The sequence below is a fragment of the Pelodiscus sinensis genome, chromosome 20, assembly GCF_049634645.1.
Source record: "Pelodiscus sinensis isolate JC-2024 chromosome 20, ASM4963464v1, whole genome shotgun sequence".
NCBI classification, from domain to species: domain Eukaryota; kingdom Metazoa; phylum Chordata; order Testudines; family Trionychidae; genus Pelodiscus; species Pelodiscus sinensis.
Window position 1 is genome coordinate 5,978,804 of NC_134730.1, and position 16,907 is coordinate 5,995,710.

The following is a 16,907-nucleotide window of genomic DNA, read 5'->3' on the forward strand; positions in this document are numbered from 1 at the left end:
GAGCAAGGCTGTTGCCTTGGGCCGATGTCTTCAGGGCTCTGTGCTGCCTGGTACCCGCCCTCCCGGCTGCTGGCTCACTGCCCTGGCTGGGAATTGCCTGGCCACATAGGGCAGCCAACCACAACATGCTGCCTTGGGCCCCGCTTGCTCTTTGGCTGTGCTTGCTCCCTAGGTAACCCATTCCAGTGCTTCACCACTCTCTTAGTGAAATAGTTTTTCCAAATATCCAACCTAGATCTCCTCCACTGCAACTTGAGACCAATGCTCCTTGTTCTGGCATCTGTCACCCCTGAGAACAGCCTCTCTCCATCTTCTCTGGAACCTCCAGAGAAGACTAGTCGAAGGCTACTTTCAAATCCCTCCTCACTCTTCTCTTCTGCAGACTAAATAAGCCCAGGATGGAGAGGAGTCCAATTCCTCCCCTGCCCAGGCAGAGGTAGGAACCCTCTTTGCTGGTGCATGCCTAGGAACAAAGGGACATCAGGTTTCTTGGGGAAAGGCTTACTTCATGGTCCTTGTCATGTTTTGCACAGCCGTGAAACTGGTAAGACTCTACATATAAGGCATCTTGGGGCAACAGGTGCCATAAGTGTGAGCTCTTATGTGGTCACCATCAATGACACCATGGGGTCTCCTTAGTAACTGCACACACCAGTGACAGCAGTGACAGACAAGCTCTGACTGAACAGTGCTGTCCATGGCACATATAATAGAGCCCAGCTTTCCCTGCAAGCTGCACAACTCTTGCTCTGCCATCTCCTAGGAGGAGGCCCTCACCAGCCCATTTCTCAGTGCTGTGGTCACAGAAGGGGTGGTCAGGATCCATTGCCTGAACCTCGGCAGCTCAAGGTCCCGCAGACTGACCTCACTCAACAAAACCATCCCCCGTTTCCCCAGCAGTGGGCCTGTGTCTACACTGGGCCACTTATTCCGGAAAATCTGCCGCTTTTCCGGAATAAGCTGCGAGCTGTCTACACTGGCCCTTGAATTTCTGGAAAAGCAACGATGCTCTACTGTACAAAATCAGCCGCTATTCCAGAAAAACTATTCTGCTCCCGCTTGGGCATAAGTCCTTATTCTCCTTGTAGGGCCAGTGTAGACAGCCCAGTAGTCTTTTCCGAAAAAAAGCCCCGATTGCAAAAATGGCGATCGGGGCTCTTTTCCAGAAAAGCGCGTCTACATTGGCCACAGACGCTTTTCCGGAAAAGCAGCCTGCCAATGTAGACGCTCCTTTTCCGGAAAAACTGAAAACGGAATAGTATTCCGTTTTAAGCAGTTCCGGAAACTCATGCCAGTGTAGACACAGCCAGGGTGTTTACCTCAGCCACTAGCTTGGCCTTAAGCAACTGTGAGAACTTGCCCGCCATCTTGGATTTGGGCGGGAAAGATTGAAAGTGGGTCGCCATGTTGGATTTGGGCAGGAAGGATTGAAAGTCGACTATCAGCTCGGGTTTGGGCGGGACGCATTGGACGTAAATCGCTAGCTTGGATTTGGGCACCTGGAAGACTTTCACTTAATACGTCATTTCGGATTTGCGCGGAAAGGCGTTAAAGTTAGCCGCCATGTTGGATTGAAGCAGCACGCACATCCCCAGAAGCTAATGGCTACGGAGGCGGCACAATTAGATTTGCCCGAACCAAAAATGGCCGCCCACGTTCTGGCCCCGTTTGCGTATCGACACTCTACGCGCGGCGCTCAATCTTCGCTGTGATCGCCTTGGCGCTCGGGTGAGCGACTCTATGGTAAGGGGCCTCCCGCTCGGATTGTGCGCGCCGCGGCCGTGTGGGCAGCAACCGGTCAGTGACAGAGCTGCTTCTGCTCCCGGCCCGCGGGGCTGTATGGGGGGGAGGAAGAGGGAGGAGGTTGGGGGAGCGGGCTGCACAGTGGGGGGAGGGAGGAGGGGGGAGGAGGTTGGGGGAGCGGGCTGCACAGTGGGGGGGGGGAGGAGGTTGGGGGAGCGGGCTGCACAGTGGGGGGAGGGAGGAGGGGCGAGGAGGTTGGGGGAGCGGGCTGCACAGTGGGGGGAGGGAGGAGGGGGGAGGAGGTTGGGGGAGCGGGCTGCACAGTGGGGGGAGGGAGGAGGGGCGAGGAGGTTGGGGGAGCGGGCTGCACAGTGGGGGAGGGAGGTTGGGGGAGCGGGCTGCACAGTGGGGGGAGGGAGGAGGGGGGAGGAGGTTGGGGGAGCGGGCTGCACAGTGGGGGGAGGGAGGAGGGGAGAGGAGGTTGGGGGAGCGGGCTGCACAGTGGGGGGAGGGAGGAGGGAGGGAGGAGGTTGGGGGAGCGGGCTGCACAGTGGGGGGAGGGAGGAGGGAGGGAGGAGGTTGGGGGAGCGGGCTGCACAGTGGGGGGAGGGAGGAGGGAGGGAGGAGGTTGGGGGAGCGGGCTGCGCAGTGGGGGGAGGGAGGAGGGGGGAGGAGGAGGTTGGGGGAGCGGGCTGCACAGTGGGGGGAGGAAGGAGGGGGGAGGAGGAGGTTGGGGGAGCGGGCTGCACAGTAGGGGGAGGGAGGAGGGGGGAGGAGGTTGGGGGAGCGGGCTGCACAGTGGGGGGAGGAGGTTGGGGGAGCGGGCTGCACAGTGGGGGGAGGGAGGAGGGGGAGGAGGTTGGGGGAGCGGGCTGCACAGTGGGGGGAGGAAGGGGGAGGAGGTTGGGGGAGTGGGCTGCATGGAGGAATGTGGGGAGGTTGGGGGAGTGGGCTGCATGGAGGAAGGTGGGGAGGCTGGGGAGAGTGGGCTGCACAGGGGAGATTGGAGGGGTGGGGAGGCTGGGGAATCGGGGGAGATTGGGGTGTGTGGCGGAACTGGGAGGTTTGGGGGGAGCGGGCATCATAAGGGTGGAGGGTTTGGAGGCTGGGGAGAGTGGGCTGCATAAGGGGGAAAGGGAGTATGGGAGTCAGGCTGCATGGGATTATGGTGCTAATATTTCAGGCTGCTTACTGGCATTTTGGAGTATAAAGGATGTGGTTGCATGGGAGGTGGGGTGTTGGGGAAACTCCATTGTTTGATTAGTGCATCAGAGGGGAGCTCAGCCTAAGCTCTTCTTCCCTTATTGAGATAACTATGAGGCTGGGTAAAAGAGCTGATATTTATTAACTGTTGAGAAATTACAATATCTCAAGTATACCAGGAGTAATGATGTGATTTTCCATGTTTAGACTTATAGCGTAAACACAAAACAGTGAATCCTCCATGGTTCTAGACCAAAATATTTTTCACCTAGTATCAGCAGAGAAAGATGAAGAGCTTGCTTTTGGCCATGTTGAGTTTTAGTTGACAACTGGCCAGGAGATGCTTGAAAGCCTGCTAAGATTTAAAAGCTTCAGAGGGGTAGCCAAGTTAGTCAGTAACAGGAAAAACTTAAACAACAAATAGTCTAGTAGCACCTTAAAGACTAACAAAACAAGATGGTGTTATGAACACATGATACCATCTACATGTTTTGTTAGTCTTTAAGGTGCTACTAGACTATTTGTTGTTTTTTAAGTTTTTCCTACTAAGATTTAGGGAGACAGATCCAGAGCACAGCAGTAAACAGGGCTGAAGGATTCTGCTTTAGGAGATCTTAATGCAGAACACTGACTTGTATTGGTGGGTTTATACTGTAAGATATTTAAACTGCTTTTGTAAATAAGTATTGTTAATCTGTCCCCTCCCTAGAGTTCTGAGGAGATAATTTGAATATTTTCAAAGAGTGCAAATTAGTAGAGCCCTGCAAATCTGCAGATATCTGCGTCTGCGGATGTGTATACCTGCAGCTCACTTTTGTGGATATGGATGCAGATTAGGGATGTTAAATATTGGTTAATTGAATAGTGGATTAACCTCATGAATTCTTATCAGTTACTCAGCTGTGGTCCCCAGGAGTGGGGCTGGCAGTCAGTGCACTCCAGCTCCACTCATGAGGAGCCTCCTGCTGCTCTGCGCTCCTGCATCTGTCTCACAGTGGCAGGCGGGAGCTAGTCCACAAGGAGAGACAGTTTAAAAACCAGCTTCCCTAGCAGACCAGCTTCCTGTCGCCCTGTGCTGCTGCCTCTGATACAGGACTGAGCTGGGCTGTTGGCCAGCCTCCTAAAAAGATGTACTGGTAAGGGCAGGAGGGAAAATGCATGTAGTCTATAGCATTAACCTTGCTTATCCGTTAGACCACACTAGTACATCCCTAATGTGGATACACATTTTGTAGTTAGAACCCAGAAAATTTGCAGATATCTGCTTTCTGTCTGTGGGTATCCACATCCACAGTTGTCCATGCAGATATCTGCAGCTCATTTTTTGAAGATAGGGATGTGGATACAAATTGTGCATCTGCAGAGGTTCTACAGATTATGCTGCAATGAGGTCTTGAGGGCAAGATCAGGCTATAATCAACTGCTCTTAAGTCCACACAAGGGATGTGAATGGGATGAGTCAGCAGTCTTGTGCTGGGTGATAGCAGCAGTGGGTGGGGAGGTTTTAAAAACTGGCTCCCCATGCAGACAGGCTCCTGCCTGCCACCCTGTGCTGCTGTCTCTGATGCACCAGACCCCCCCAAACCTCCTGCCCTCCCTATGTGCTGCTGCCTCTGATAGAAAGGCAGCAGCGCAGAGGGTGAGGGAGGCATCCTGCCATCCAACGGAGCAGCCTCTGTCTGCGGTGATCCTGGGCCCTGGGTTTGCTCTATAAGTCTAGCAGTGGAAAATAACTGGGTGCTACATTGTTCTTTCCCTCGTAAAAATTTTTCTGGCATATTTCAGATCTTCTAATTATGTCACCAATCAGCTGGAAATTAATACCAACTCCTCCTTTTCTCAGCCTCAACAAGAAAAGAGAGGATGTAGTTAGACTAAGCTTCCTCTGTTGCATTAATGATATAAGATTGGGTGCTGCTGGGGAAACTATCTCCCATGCCCCAGCTGACATTTTGGCCCAGAATGCCAGCATAACCCACCTGAAATTTTGACATTTCCCTCGTCCTTCCCAGTCCTGGAGAGAACCCTGTGTCTTTTCCCTATACTGGCTGCTCCAGCCCTGCTAGGGCTGCTGTGCTTGAGAGTGAGAGGGTCTGACTTGCTGCAGCCCAGATGGGAGCCAGGATGCCCAAACAAACTGCCCATCCCCTCCTCACTAATGCCAGCACCCACCCACTCCCTATTTCCATCATCTACCCCATGCAATCTACTCTCCTCCTCTCACAGCCCAACCTAGGATTGGGAGAGCACTGGGTTTCTCACAGCAGGCAGCTCTCTGCTGGTAAAGGCCATGCTTATCAGGTAACTGGTTAATCCTTTACATCCCTAGCATTATGTCATTCAAGTGGTCATCACTGTAGTGATAAATAAAGCTGCTTTATCTAAGGGCAAGAATGCAGTATGTCTTTAAGAAGAGTCTGTTTTATAAACTACTTGATTTGCTTGCAGCTGCACTAAGGCTTTATTTAGTCTGTTTCAAAGTGGCGCTGTGGAGCCCAGACTCAGCTGGAGATTCCCCAGCTGATCTTGGGCTCTGTGGCATTTCCATGGAACCTGGGATCAGCTGGGGAGTCCCCAGCTGACTCTGGCTTCTGGGGAAATGCTGCACGGAACTCGGGTCAGCTGGGGAGTCCCCAGCTGATCCCCTGGGTCATCTGAAATGCCATGGGGAGCCCAGGATCAGCTGGGGAGTCCCCCGCTGACCCCAGGCTCTGCGTGACATTTCAAATCTGCAGAGCAGAATAGAGCCTGGGGTCAGCGGGGGACTCTGAGTCCCCCGCTGACCCGGGCTTCATGCTGCGGTATGGTTTTGAAATGCACAAGAGCCCCCGTTGGAGACACTTGCACATTTCAAAGCTGGCACACCTTGAGCTGCCCAGAGTCACCAGGACTTCCCGCTGGCCCGGGCTGCATGGGGAGTTCTGCATTCCTCCTTTGAAATGTACAAGAGCCCCAGCGGGGGAATGTGGAAGTGCCTATCGACTAGTGGAGTAGTCGGAAATTCCATCGAATACTCGACTAGTCAATTAACCGATATTTAACATCCGTAGTCCAAAACTTTTAGTCTTTTTTCCAAGTCTCCATGATGACTATTGTACAGTATCATAAAAGTGTTTTACATGCAAGTAGAATACTGTATCTTTGCTCTGCAGAGATTGCTATCTAGATTGACATGACTGAAGGTTAACATATTGGGGCACAGAAAGGGATGAAAAAGAGTACAGCAATAACCTGTAAGTACTTACTCCTTTTCATTGTCTAGCTAGGTTCATGAGTGTTATTAGGCTGTTGGGAATTTCTCCTGAAGATGTACATGTGGCTTGAAAACCGTACAAGTTCCATTCTTCATTTGAAGAGGTCACCTGGCATCAGATCTTGGTCTCTCTTTGTTGGTAAGACATAGATGATTCTTTCCCACACATTAAGAGACAAATGAGTAACCTGCTTTTCCAAGGCTTATATTTTTATGCCAGCCACAAATAGTTTGTATAAGGCTGACTCCATTTAAACACATGTTTTAAGGAAAGCATGTTAGAAATGTTTCCCAAAAGAAACCCTATTGAGATGAATTGCAAGATTTTTGGAAAGTATTGTTTGGAGAGGTGAAATCACCTCAACTTTAGCCTCCGCTGACACTTATGGATAGCGTAAAGACACACCTGCCTATCAAACTCTTGAGGAGAAATCCTAGATCCACTGAAGTCAGCAGTAAAACTCCCATTCAGTAAAATGGGCCCAGGATTTCACGTTTGGCATTTATATAGCATTTCTTGTCTGAAGAGCACTGTATAGAGGCAAAGCACCTCTTTCAAGATAGGTATGGTGTTTCTACCCCTATTTATTTTACATACGGGGAAACAGAATCAAAGAGTAGGTACGTTGTTTGCCCAAGAACTCACAAGATCTTGGCTCCCAATCCTATTTCTCAGTCAACTAGACCATTCTGCCTTTTAATAATGTAAACATGTTTTATCAAACTGATGGCACAGGTAATTGAAGTAAGGTACTCCAGAGCATGAGGTATCATCCAGCAATTGTCTCTTGGATATGTGAAAGCACTTTGCTACCCTTGTGACCCAGTGTACCCCAATAGTGCATGCACAGGGTTTTTTTAGCCTACCATGCTCAATGGGGCTATATTGCAGCTAAGAATAGCCTTTTTAATATGCATAGCCTCAGTACTCAAAGTGGTGCTGTCCTTGGGAAGAAGCAAGGTTTAGTGGGCAGACTTGCTGGAAATTGGAATTAATGGCGCTGTTCTTAATTCAGTCATTGACTTGCTGCCTGACCTTACGTTGGTTCCTTAGTTTCCTCATTTTAAAATGTGGCATAATTATGTGAAAGTGAGAGAATTGGCATATTTTATTTAATAAGAAATACTTTATTTGCTCTCATCACTCAGAGTGATGATAACAATCAAAAGGGACAGCAAAGCTGCAATCAAAGCTAGCCCTTCTTTCCATGAGAAGTAGTGGATGTAACTTAGGTGTGTGTGTGTGTGTATTAAATAAAGGAGTTTTTAGATATCTTGAATTGCATGTTTAAATCATACTTGTCCCTCTCTTTCCAGGAATATCTTCCATAGGTCTGGCTGCTGCTTACTATAGTGAAGGTAATGTTCATTTACTTTATGGAGAGTTTTATTCTTTCCTGTTGGAATTTCCGTTCACATAATTTTCTCCCCCCAGTTTCCACCTGATCCTTCTTAATGTCTTGTACTTTAAAAAAAAAACCCTCATAAAGTGTCTATCATAAACTCTCTAGGAGCTGGTACAAATCATAAAACTTAGCAGCATCCTGTTGCCTTCACCAGGCTTATCCCATGTTTTTCCCTCTAATTCTTCCCCCCCTCCCAGTTCCTTTCCAGCCTTGTTTCCCCAAATCTCCAGAGTATTTATAACAGTGATATTTAGCACTGTGTAATACTTTGTTTTGATGTATTTTATAAACTTTAACTAGCTGATTTTTGCAACTCCCGTGGAAGGGTAGGGATTGTTAAAATTCTGCTACCAAACAGAAGTGTCCCTCTGATGGAAGCAATCCTCTCTAGATGTTGCTAAGTCACTCCTGCCAGAGAGAACTAATCCTCAAGGCTTGTCAAAAATTTCTGCTTTAGAAGCGTTTTTATCTGTTCTTTTGGGAATGGATCAGATTGCACCAAATGTGTCTCTCCATAAAGAAAGAAAGAAAAAGCTGCAGAGCATCCTATAAGCATTCCTCTTTGTTTCAGATGACACAAGTGGAATGGTGCTTTATGCCACCAATGTAATCAATATATTTTTGTAGGACAAAATACATTGAAATCTGTGTGAGGCACCACCTGTAGAAGACAATATCCTTTCTTAACAGAGTGCCTTGGGATCTCCCCAAAGGTACTGAATCCAGTTCACTAACAGCTTTAGTGAGAAGACCTTTAAGTCACTTAAAACAGGTTGCTCTGTGTAAATATTTCCAGCATATAACATTTTATATATGTCCTAGCCAAGTGTTCTGCCTGCTCCCTTTGTTGGTATGAAGAAATATATTTGTTACAACGAATTAGTATCCCCAGTCTCTCACCCTTGTTCTCTGCAGCACAAAGGGGGTTTATCATACAGATTATAACAGAGTAAGGAGGAACATGTTTATGACAGCTCTGAGTTAAAGTATTTGGATATCTCAAGTTCACAGGAAAAAAATTATATCCATAACAGAACTGTATACAATCTTGTCAGTTAAAAAAAAATGGCTAAAATTCTGTATAGCACTGATTCCAGTGTTTTAAAAACGAGAACAGAAAACTTTCTACAATGGAATAACTTCTGCTTTTTTTGATTCTGGAAAAACACTATTAAAATACTGTATCTTCCTGTTGTTGAAAAAGAGAACATCTGTAATGGAAGGCACATTTCTTATTTGTTTCCAGAAGGGTTTTGTGTGGTGTTTTTTATTATCTTTTGCTTGCATTTGAGACAATGTATTTAAACTGTGTGTCTTGCATTGTTCAGACAGCTTGGGGTGGAAACTTTTCTACATAGCTGGATGTCTCTTTGTGGCTGTACAGAATCTGGAAGAGTGGGAGGTAAGACACATGCTGTGAATTCAGAAGACAGGAAGTGGGTTGTGCTGGCTGAAAGTATTTGATAGTTGATTTCAGCAGCCATCTGATCATTAATATTGCGTAATGCAAATAAACAAGTTACACTGTCAGATGTTGAGAAACATAGCCATGTTGATAACTTATAGTAAATGTTAATGGTGGGGAGTAACTTTATACTGATAGTCTGTCGACTACAGGGAAAAATTGCTAAAGGTGAATTGGTGTTTAAAGACAAGACTTGGCCAAACGTCTGTCATATTTTTCATGTTTTGTGTAGAATATTTTTGCAATTATAACTTGAAATATTTGCAATATGTGATATTTTTTAAGCTAAGAGAACAGGAACAGCACATAAAGTTACTGGTGTGGGCTTCCCACACATGCTGTCCCTGTAAGTGACACACAGGGGCCTATCCATTAAAGGACAAATCTACCTCCAATTCCACTCAGTATTTCTCCACTCTCGGGGGAGTGCTACTTGTGAAGTTTTTTAAAATTTTGTTGACGATTGTTCATCATTTCACAAGCAGTTGGCAGACTGTCATTGTACTTAACCCATATTGAACTTGATCCAGATGTGAATGACATCGTATTTTCTTACCATTTCCTGGGGCCATCTAATCCTTGGGATGTTTTCTTTTTAATTAAAACATCACCATAACAGGGGCGAGCAATAATTTTTACTGGGCACCACTTCATGAATTTTGGTACCTCGTTGTGGGCTGGCACCGAGAGAGACAGAGTGTGTGAGTGTAAAAGAGGGACACTTTGTGTGAGATTGAGAGTGTGTGGCAGTGTGTATGTGATGGTGACTGTGTATGTCACAGGCTGGGGTGTGACAGTGACATAGAGTGTGTGTGCTGGCTAAGTTTCTGAGAGAAGCCACGCGCTCTCTTTAAGGGAAATCTGTCCTACTCTGTTGTCTTCCCCCTTCACGGCTCTGCATCTCATTTTAGTCACTTACCATCCAAACTTCAGATTGGAACAGCTTTGCTGATTGTGTCTCCCTCTTCCCCATTCTTGCTCTGCAGAGATAGGCGGAGGAACACCCTGACTTCAGCGCTCCCTTCCTTATCTCCTTATCTCCTATCCCTGCTCTGCATATAGAGCTAGCCCAAGAATCCTGGGAGCAGATCATCTGCAGGACAGTGCAAAGTGGGGGGAGGGGCAGCTGACTACTTGCTGCTGGCTGTAAATATGCATGCTGTGCTAATAAGCTGGGTGGGCCATAGAGAAATACTTGGTGGGCTGGATCTGGCCCCTGGGCCTGATTTTGCCCACCCCTGCCATAACATGTAAGTCCAAAACTTTGCTGGGTTGGTAATTGTTGTTGTGGTTGATGAAGGGTGTGTGTAGATTTTATTTTCTATCGTTTGGGGATTGTGGGACAACCATATACATAGTAAAAGAGCAAGTTTCAGTTTCTGCAAGATGAGGCAAATTGGCTTAATGCCAAGCACATTTTACAGGAAAATAAAACCACTTAAATACTCTCCTGGAAAGTGCATGTGAGATTCAGGGAAGTCCTGGGATTGAGGGGAATCCAGGAACAATATTTTGACTTCATAATCCAGCAATGAGATAGGAGTGAGTAGAATTAAAACTATTAAGTTCTTAGTTCTATGAAAACAAACTTACTGTTATAGATGAATGTTGGGTTGTTTATTTATTTTTTTGAGATTGTAAATGCTGCCCTTTTTACTTAAAAGAAAAGGATAAATTGATGCCGTGTTGTAATTTTACAGGAAGCTATATTTGACAAGGACAAGGGAAAAGTCTTTATTAAAACATTCAACCTGTACAAAAAAATATTGACTCTCTCAAAAGCAGGCCTTGAACAAGGTAAGAAAATAAGTTTTTCTGTGTGTACCAAGTGTGAGAACTGGGCAGAGAAGGAGGAATTATGTGCAGGTTTTTAATAAACTATTCTAGAGCTATTTCATCAACTTTAGGCACAGTGCTGAGCAGATTATTCTGAGAAGACAATACCTGTTTTTAAAAGATGAATTTATCTAGGAAAGCTCAGTTTAAAAGCTCAGTATCTGGTTTCCACTTAGTTTCCCATGTTTGATTGAGTCCTATCATAGCTGCAGTGACAGAAGTCAAACCCATGTTAAGGGTTGCTTGAGGTCACGGAGAGCTTTGGCAAAATTAGAAATAGAATCTGGGAGGCTCTTGACTTCCAAACATCAGACTGCTTCATAATATGTTTAAATAGTTGGGAGCTTTTAGTGGCTTGAGAGCATTTAAAACCACCTTAATTTTATGATGAAACTTCAAACTGATTTTAGGGGAGGGGAAGGAAGAAATGAGTGTTAATGTTCATGAACTCCCCCCCCCCCCCTTTTTTTCCTCCTGAACACAAGGCAAATGTTTTTGTGAGAATAGGCATTTGTACCATAACCAGAAAATGCTGTTAACATGGGGACCCTCAAGCCAGGAGATGCTCTGAAAGTGACTAGTGTGAATAGCAAATCTTTCAAAACCTGCTCAGTCTCAATACATTGAACAGCTGTTAACTACCTGTTACAGGAAACAGTTCAGACAGTCATTAAGAGGGGGGAAATGGTAGGAAAGCATCAATAATAAATGGATGATTGCTGATCTTTGGGCTGCTGTACCAGTTCATTGAGTAAACTATAGCAGCTGGTGCATTCTGCTTTGCAAACAGGTCTGCAGTAGGTGGTGGTTGAGATCCCAGCAGTGCAGTGTAGCACATACCCAGCTAAGTAGGAGGAGAACAGCAGCACTGAAGCTTCACTTGGAGGTTCATTATTATTATCAAAGCAGAGAGGGGGAGCTTAGAGTCCCATTTAAGCTAACACATGTATGCTCATTACAGTGGATTCAACTCCGTCAGTGACAGTGATGCAGTACTGCCCCATAGGGCATATACAAAGACATATATTTTTTAGATATATTTTTATATATAGGTACAAACAAGTTATATATCACTCCTGGTGTATCAGGGTGCCATCTTATTACGGTACCTAGGTGCCACCCATTACTTTGTACATGGGAGTTCGATCTCTCTCTATTGGGTTGTCAGTTTAGATCGGGGAGGGCAAGATCTGTCCCATGGGTCAGATCCAGCCCATCAAGCCTTTTAATCCCACCAAGCTCCTGCCCCCACCCTCACCCCCAGTGTCTAATTGCTCCTTATGGCTTTCTGTGCAGTGGTTGGGAGGGGGAGGCTTTGTGTGCTGCCCCTAGCCCCAGCAAAATATCTCAGCTCCTATTTGTCAGAAACTGGCCAATAGGAGTTGAGAGATTTTGCTGTAGGCGGGGGCAGCCCATGCAAAGCTTCCCTCTCTGCCCCTCCTCTCCCCCCCCCCCTCCCCCCCCCCCCCGCCCCAGCACAGAGCACCACATGGAACAGCCAGCTGGGGGCTGCTGGCAGGCAGGGAAGCCTGCTTAAGAGTGCTTATGGCTGGGAACTGCTTAGGTAAGCACCTTCTGGCCAAAGCCTGCCTCGGGCAACCCATCTTCTCTCATACCCAACTCCTTCCCAGACCCTGCACCTGCTGCTACGTCCCTCCCCCAGGCTGGAATCCTCTCCTGTACCCATACTCCCTCCTGGACTCTGCACCTCAATCCTCTTCCCCAGATCACAACCCCTTTTCTTCACCCAAACTCTTTTAAACCTCACACCCTCTCCTGCAGCCCAGTCCCTGTACCCCCAAGCTCCCTTCTGCAACCAACCTCTGACCCAAACCCCGCACTCCCTCCATACAAAAGTGTGGCCCTTGACCACTTACCAAAATCTTGGAGTGCCCTTCCCCCTTCCCCCCCATCAAAAATTATTGTCCACCACTGGTTTAGACCCTGTCCTAAACTTCAGTCGGTATGTCCCTGTTATCTGTGAGGTGTGTGTTAGTACCAAGATGTTTCTTCATGAGGTGTTTTGTTACAGCTTCTCTAGAATGCACTTACAGCTTAGTACTTTTTGACCATTGTGCTTAGGCCTCGGACCTCACACCAGGTCTGTGATAAATGGACTTATGCTTTGGGCACTCATCTTACTATAGCTTTAATACTGATTGATGTTCTTCCCTGCATTTGCTAACAGTGGCAGCTCCACTGCATGAGATTCGAGATGTCAATGTGGAAGAGGAGAAAGTGCGTTATTTTGGGAAGGGTTACCTGGTAGTGCTACGATTTGTCACTGGATTTTCCCACCCTCTGACCCAGAGTGCGGTGCTGGGCTGTAGAAGGTATGAGCTATTCTTTTCGATTGAGTGTGTGTATAAGAGGAATAGGTGTTAACTTTAGGGCCAATGACTGAATTATAGAAGGCTTTTGAAAGAATTGTCCCAGCTCTGTTGGTAGTCTTATTTCCTCTAATTTTAGGATTATTAAGTTATGATTTTCAAACACTTAACTTACTTGAGTCATAGGCATTTGAGAATAAGAACTGTGGTAGTGAGACCTACAATATTAGACATCCTAGGCCTTTATTTTTTTGTATTACTTGTAGTTCAGTCTCGAGAAGAAAGGCCTGTGGATTATTGCTGTATTTATATTGAGGACTCATTGTGATATGCATTGTACAGACATATCATAAAAAGACAGTCTCTGTCCCAAATTGTTCACAATCTTTAAACAAGATACAGGAAAAAGAGGAGAACACAAGCTGGGAATGAGATTTAGAAGTGTAACAAGAATGAGGAGTGCAGCTGTTGTTGAGGCCTACAAAATACTCACAACAGAGGTGAATTTTAAGGAGAGAAAAGATGGGCTTCCATCCTGCTGTTTCTAAGGCATTATTTTTATAGCTAATCTTTTTTTTTCTCCTGAGAAGGAAACACATGCAGAGAGGTCACAGTATAGCTTTGCTTGTCAGAGCATAAGTTGCCTTCAAATAGGTTGAGTGTAATAATGGACATTTAGTTACAAAACGTTTAAAGGCTTTAGATAAATCATTTGAGAGTAATTGACTTAATGGGAGACCTTAAAATCATAGAATCATAGGGTTGGAACCCTGTTTTAGACTGTATTTCAGTAGCAATAACTTTACCTGCTGAAAGCCAAATAGATCAAACAATTTCAAGTGCATTTATACTCCCTAAAAATGGTGTTCCCTATGTGTTTTCAAGTTAGAACTGTTTATGTAACCTCATTCTTTCTTTCCTCTTTTGTTAGCTCTGCTGAACTAGTGCAACCACGAGAGAGGGAGGCAGAATTTTTAACCAAATGAGGAATTTTGATTACTAGTGATAAGAAACAGAATTCCACAGGTTCTTCAGCTTTCAATGGTATAAGTATGAGAGTTAGTCTGAATCTGTATAACAAGAAGTCCTGTGGCACCTTATAGATTAACAGATGTATTGGAGTATAAGCTTTCGTGGGCAAAGACCCACTTCGTCAGATGCATGTAGTGGAAATTCCAGAGACAGGTATAAATATACAGGCACATGAAAAGAAAGGAGTACCAATCAAGAGGAAGGCCAGAGATAACAAGGTCTGTTCAGTCAGAGAGGATGTGGCCCACTTCTAGCTTAAGAGCTTTTCATGTGCCTGTATATTTATACCCGCCTTTGGAATTTCTACTGCATGCATCTGATGAAGTGGGTCTTTGCCCACGAAAGCTTATGCTCCAATAAATCTGTTAGTCTATAAGGTGCCATAGGACTTCTCATAATTTTTTCAAGGGAATGCAATGCAGGAGCTGTTAGAAAATATTCTGGCTTGTGAATGGGAAACCTCATCTAGGGTACGTCTAGACTACATGCCTCTGGTGACAGAGGCGTGTAGATTAGACTACCCAGCATAGGAAAATGAAGCGGGTCAGCTGATCAAACAGCTGATCGGCTCAGCGCGGCAGCCAGGTAAATTTAAATGAAGCGGCGATTATTTAAATCGCCGCTTCATTTTCCTATGCCGGGTAGTCTAATTTTCATGCCTCTGTCACCAGAGGCATGTAGTCTAGACGTACCCCAAGTCTGAAAGTCATTGGGAGAATGGAACTCGTGGAGACCCACTTCATTCACTTTTCTGATTATTATGGCAGCTTGAAAAACTAGCGCACAGTTTTTATAAATCTAGTCCTATTCCACACACTGACTGGGGCTTCAGCTAGCTATGAATTCAGCACTGAGTGCTTGTGCTCTTGCTCATCAGCACCATTTCCATTAATTCAGACATCATTTGTTCCTTTCCATAGTGATGTGGAAGCAGTTGCCAAGCTCATTAGTGGCTTTCTGGAACTGAACAAAGCAGAGAACCATCAAGACCTGTCGCAGAGCAGTGAGACGGATGCCAGTGATGCAGATGAACCCAAGGACAAGTAATAATGAAATGAAGAAAGCTGAGCCCTCTGAATGTTTGGAAGCTGTATTGGCTGCATTGCATCTAAGAAGTCCCTCATGGCTTGGTGTCTTCCCTATGTGTGAAAATTCCTCTGCCTCAACAGCTGATTTGGCCTCTTGATGCCAAATAACTTTACATTTCTCCATCCCCATAAACTGTTCTTCCACTGGAACCTTCAGTATGAATTTGTTCATACGTGGCTTGCGAAGAATCCAAAACAAATACTATTTTATCAGTTACTTTGCCTCATAGCTTGTAGATGTTGACAGTGCTTTGTCAACTCATCATGATTACCTACGGATAATAATGTGCTAATGAATTGATTTGAACTAGTTGAACTAGTAGTTGCATACCACAATATCATGGTGATAGTCTGACATTTAAACTTCTGATGGCTGTAAATATCCATTGCAGATACAGTGTATCTGACTTAGAAAGACTGAAGTAGTTACTTCAGATTCCTGTCATTAAATTCAGAGTGTTAATCACTAAAAAAAAAATTGATTTTAAGCTTTTAAAAATAGTAAATAATAACGATAGCTACTGTCTTGGCAATTTTGATGATTCCAAGTAAAAGTAGGACTGAAAAAGGTACTTACAATCAGAAACCAATAAAAATTAAAAAATTGAAAGCGGTGGTCCACAATTTCAGATATTAAATGGACCAGTTTTTATATGTGGCTTAATTCCTCCTAGATTAGCTGAAAAGGGGTGATTTTTAAAAAATGAAATATAATAGTATTTGCTTTGCAATAGCTTTTAAATGTTTTAATTTCCCCATGCTGCTGCTTAAGGGATCAGCATTGCCTTCTCCAACTAGAATAGTAGTAAACATGGGAGCCTAGAGTCAGACTGTTGTACGTATTTGTTTAAAAAAAATGCTACTACAAAACAAGTCCACTGTGTGTGTTCAAGTGCCAACTGTTAAAATAAAAGCTTAAGCCTAGATCTATCAATGTTCCCTATTTTAAAAGTCTTTGGAGTACTAGATAAGATCTTTGTAGCATTTGATACTTGGTAAGGATGGGACAGCTAGATATATTAGTGCTTTGTGACTAAACCTTACCTCAAAATATGTTGTGATTGTTGTCCTCTTTTCGGAGATCTGTTTCCCAAATGGTAAAATATATATATATTTTTGATACATGGTGTGTGTTTGTTTCAAATAGTAGATTTTGGACAAGCTACCTCTGCCTTGATCAGAATTAGCGATGTAATCAATTAAACAATTAACTGATAAGCAGATGCTTATCGATGAGTGCTACTGGCTACATGCAACCCATCCCCTCAACTGTTGTTCTGCATTTAAAGTATTTTGGAAGTGGGTGGACAGTAGTGCTGGCTCGGTCCTGGCTCGCGCCCGGTCCAGCAGCTACCCCTGCTGTGGCTCTGCAAAACCTTTCTATGTAGAGCTGCAGCCGGGGTAGATGCCAGACCCAGTGCAAGCTGAGACTGAACCAGCATGCCTGCCTGCCAGCTCTGAAAGTGCTGCTAGTGCGGAGCTGCAGTGGGGGTAGTCGCCGGGAACCGTCATGAGCCAGGACTGAGGGCTTGCAGTGCTAACCCTAATCGA

The 16,907-nt window shown here is 45.3% G+C and overlaps 1 protein-coding gene across 5 annotated transcripts; it reads left to right on the top strand.

Moving 5' to 3' along the window:
• The first annotated feature begins 1,435 nt into the window (after window positions 1-1,435).
• On the top strand, window positions 1,436-16,478 carry CYBC1 (cytochrome b-245 chaperone 1). 5 transcript variants are annotated; one of them, XM_006132388.4, is made up of 7 exons: window positions 1,436-1,797; window positions 6,209-6,338; window positions 7,517-7,558; window positions 8,934-9,007; window positions 10,771-10,867; window positions 13,095-13,239; window positions 15,189-16,478. In XM_006132388.4, the coding sequence occupies exons 2-7, from the start codon at window positions 6,254-6,256 to the stop codon at window positions 15,313-15,315; spliced, it is 570 nt and encodes a 189-aa protein (XP_006132450.1). In that variant the 5' UTR covers window positions 1,436-1,797; window positions 6,209-6,253; the 3' UTR covers window positions 15,316-16,478. The 5 variants fall into 5 exon arrangements, with proteins under 5 accessions (XP_006132450.1, XP_006132452.1, XP_006132451.1 ...); XM_006132390.3 differs by having other exon boundaries at window positions 6,213-6,338; XM_006132389.4 differs by having other exon boundaries at window positions 1,436-1,743.
• Window positions 16,479-16,907: the final 429 nt, after the last annotated feature.

Bases quoted from the DNA above. Each gene is read 5' to 3' on its own strand.
- CYBC1 (XM_006132388.4), top strand. From the start codon at position 6,254: ATGTACATGTGGCTTGAAAACCGTACAAGTTCCATTCTTCATTTGAAG. The intron at 7,559-8,933 runs GTAATGTTCATT...TGCATTGTTCAG, and splicing joins TGCTGCTTACTATAGTGAAG to ACAGCTTGGGGTGGAAACTT. The intron at 10,868-13,094 runs GTAAGAAAATAA...ATTTGCTAACAG, and splicing joins AAAAGCAGGCCTTGAACAAG to TGGCAGCTCCACTGCATGAG.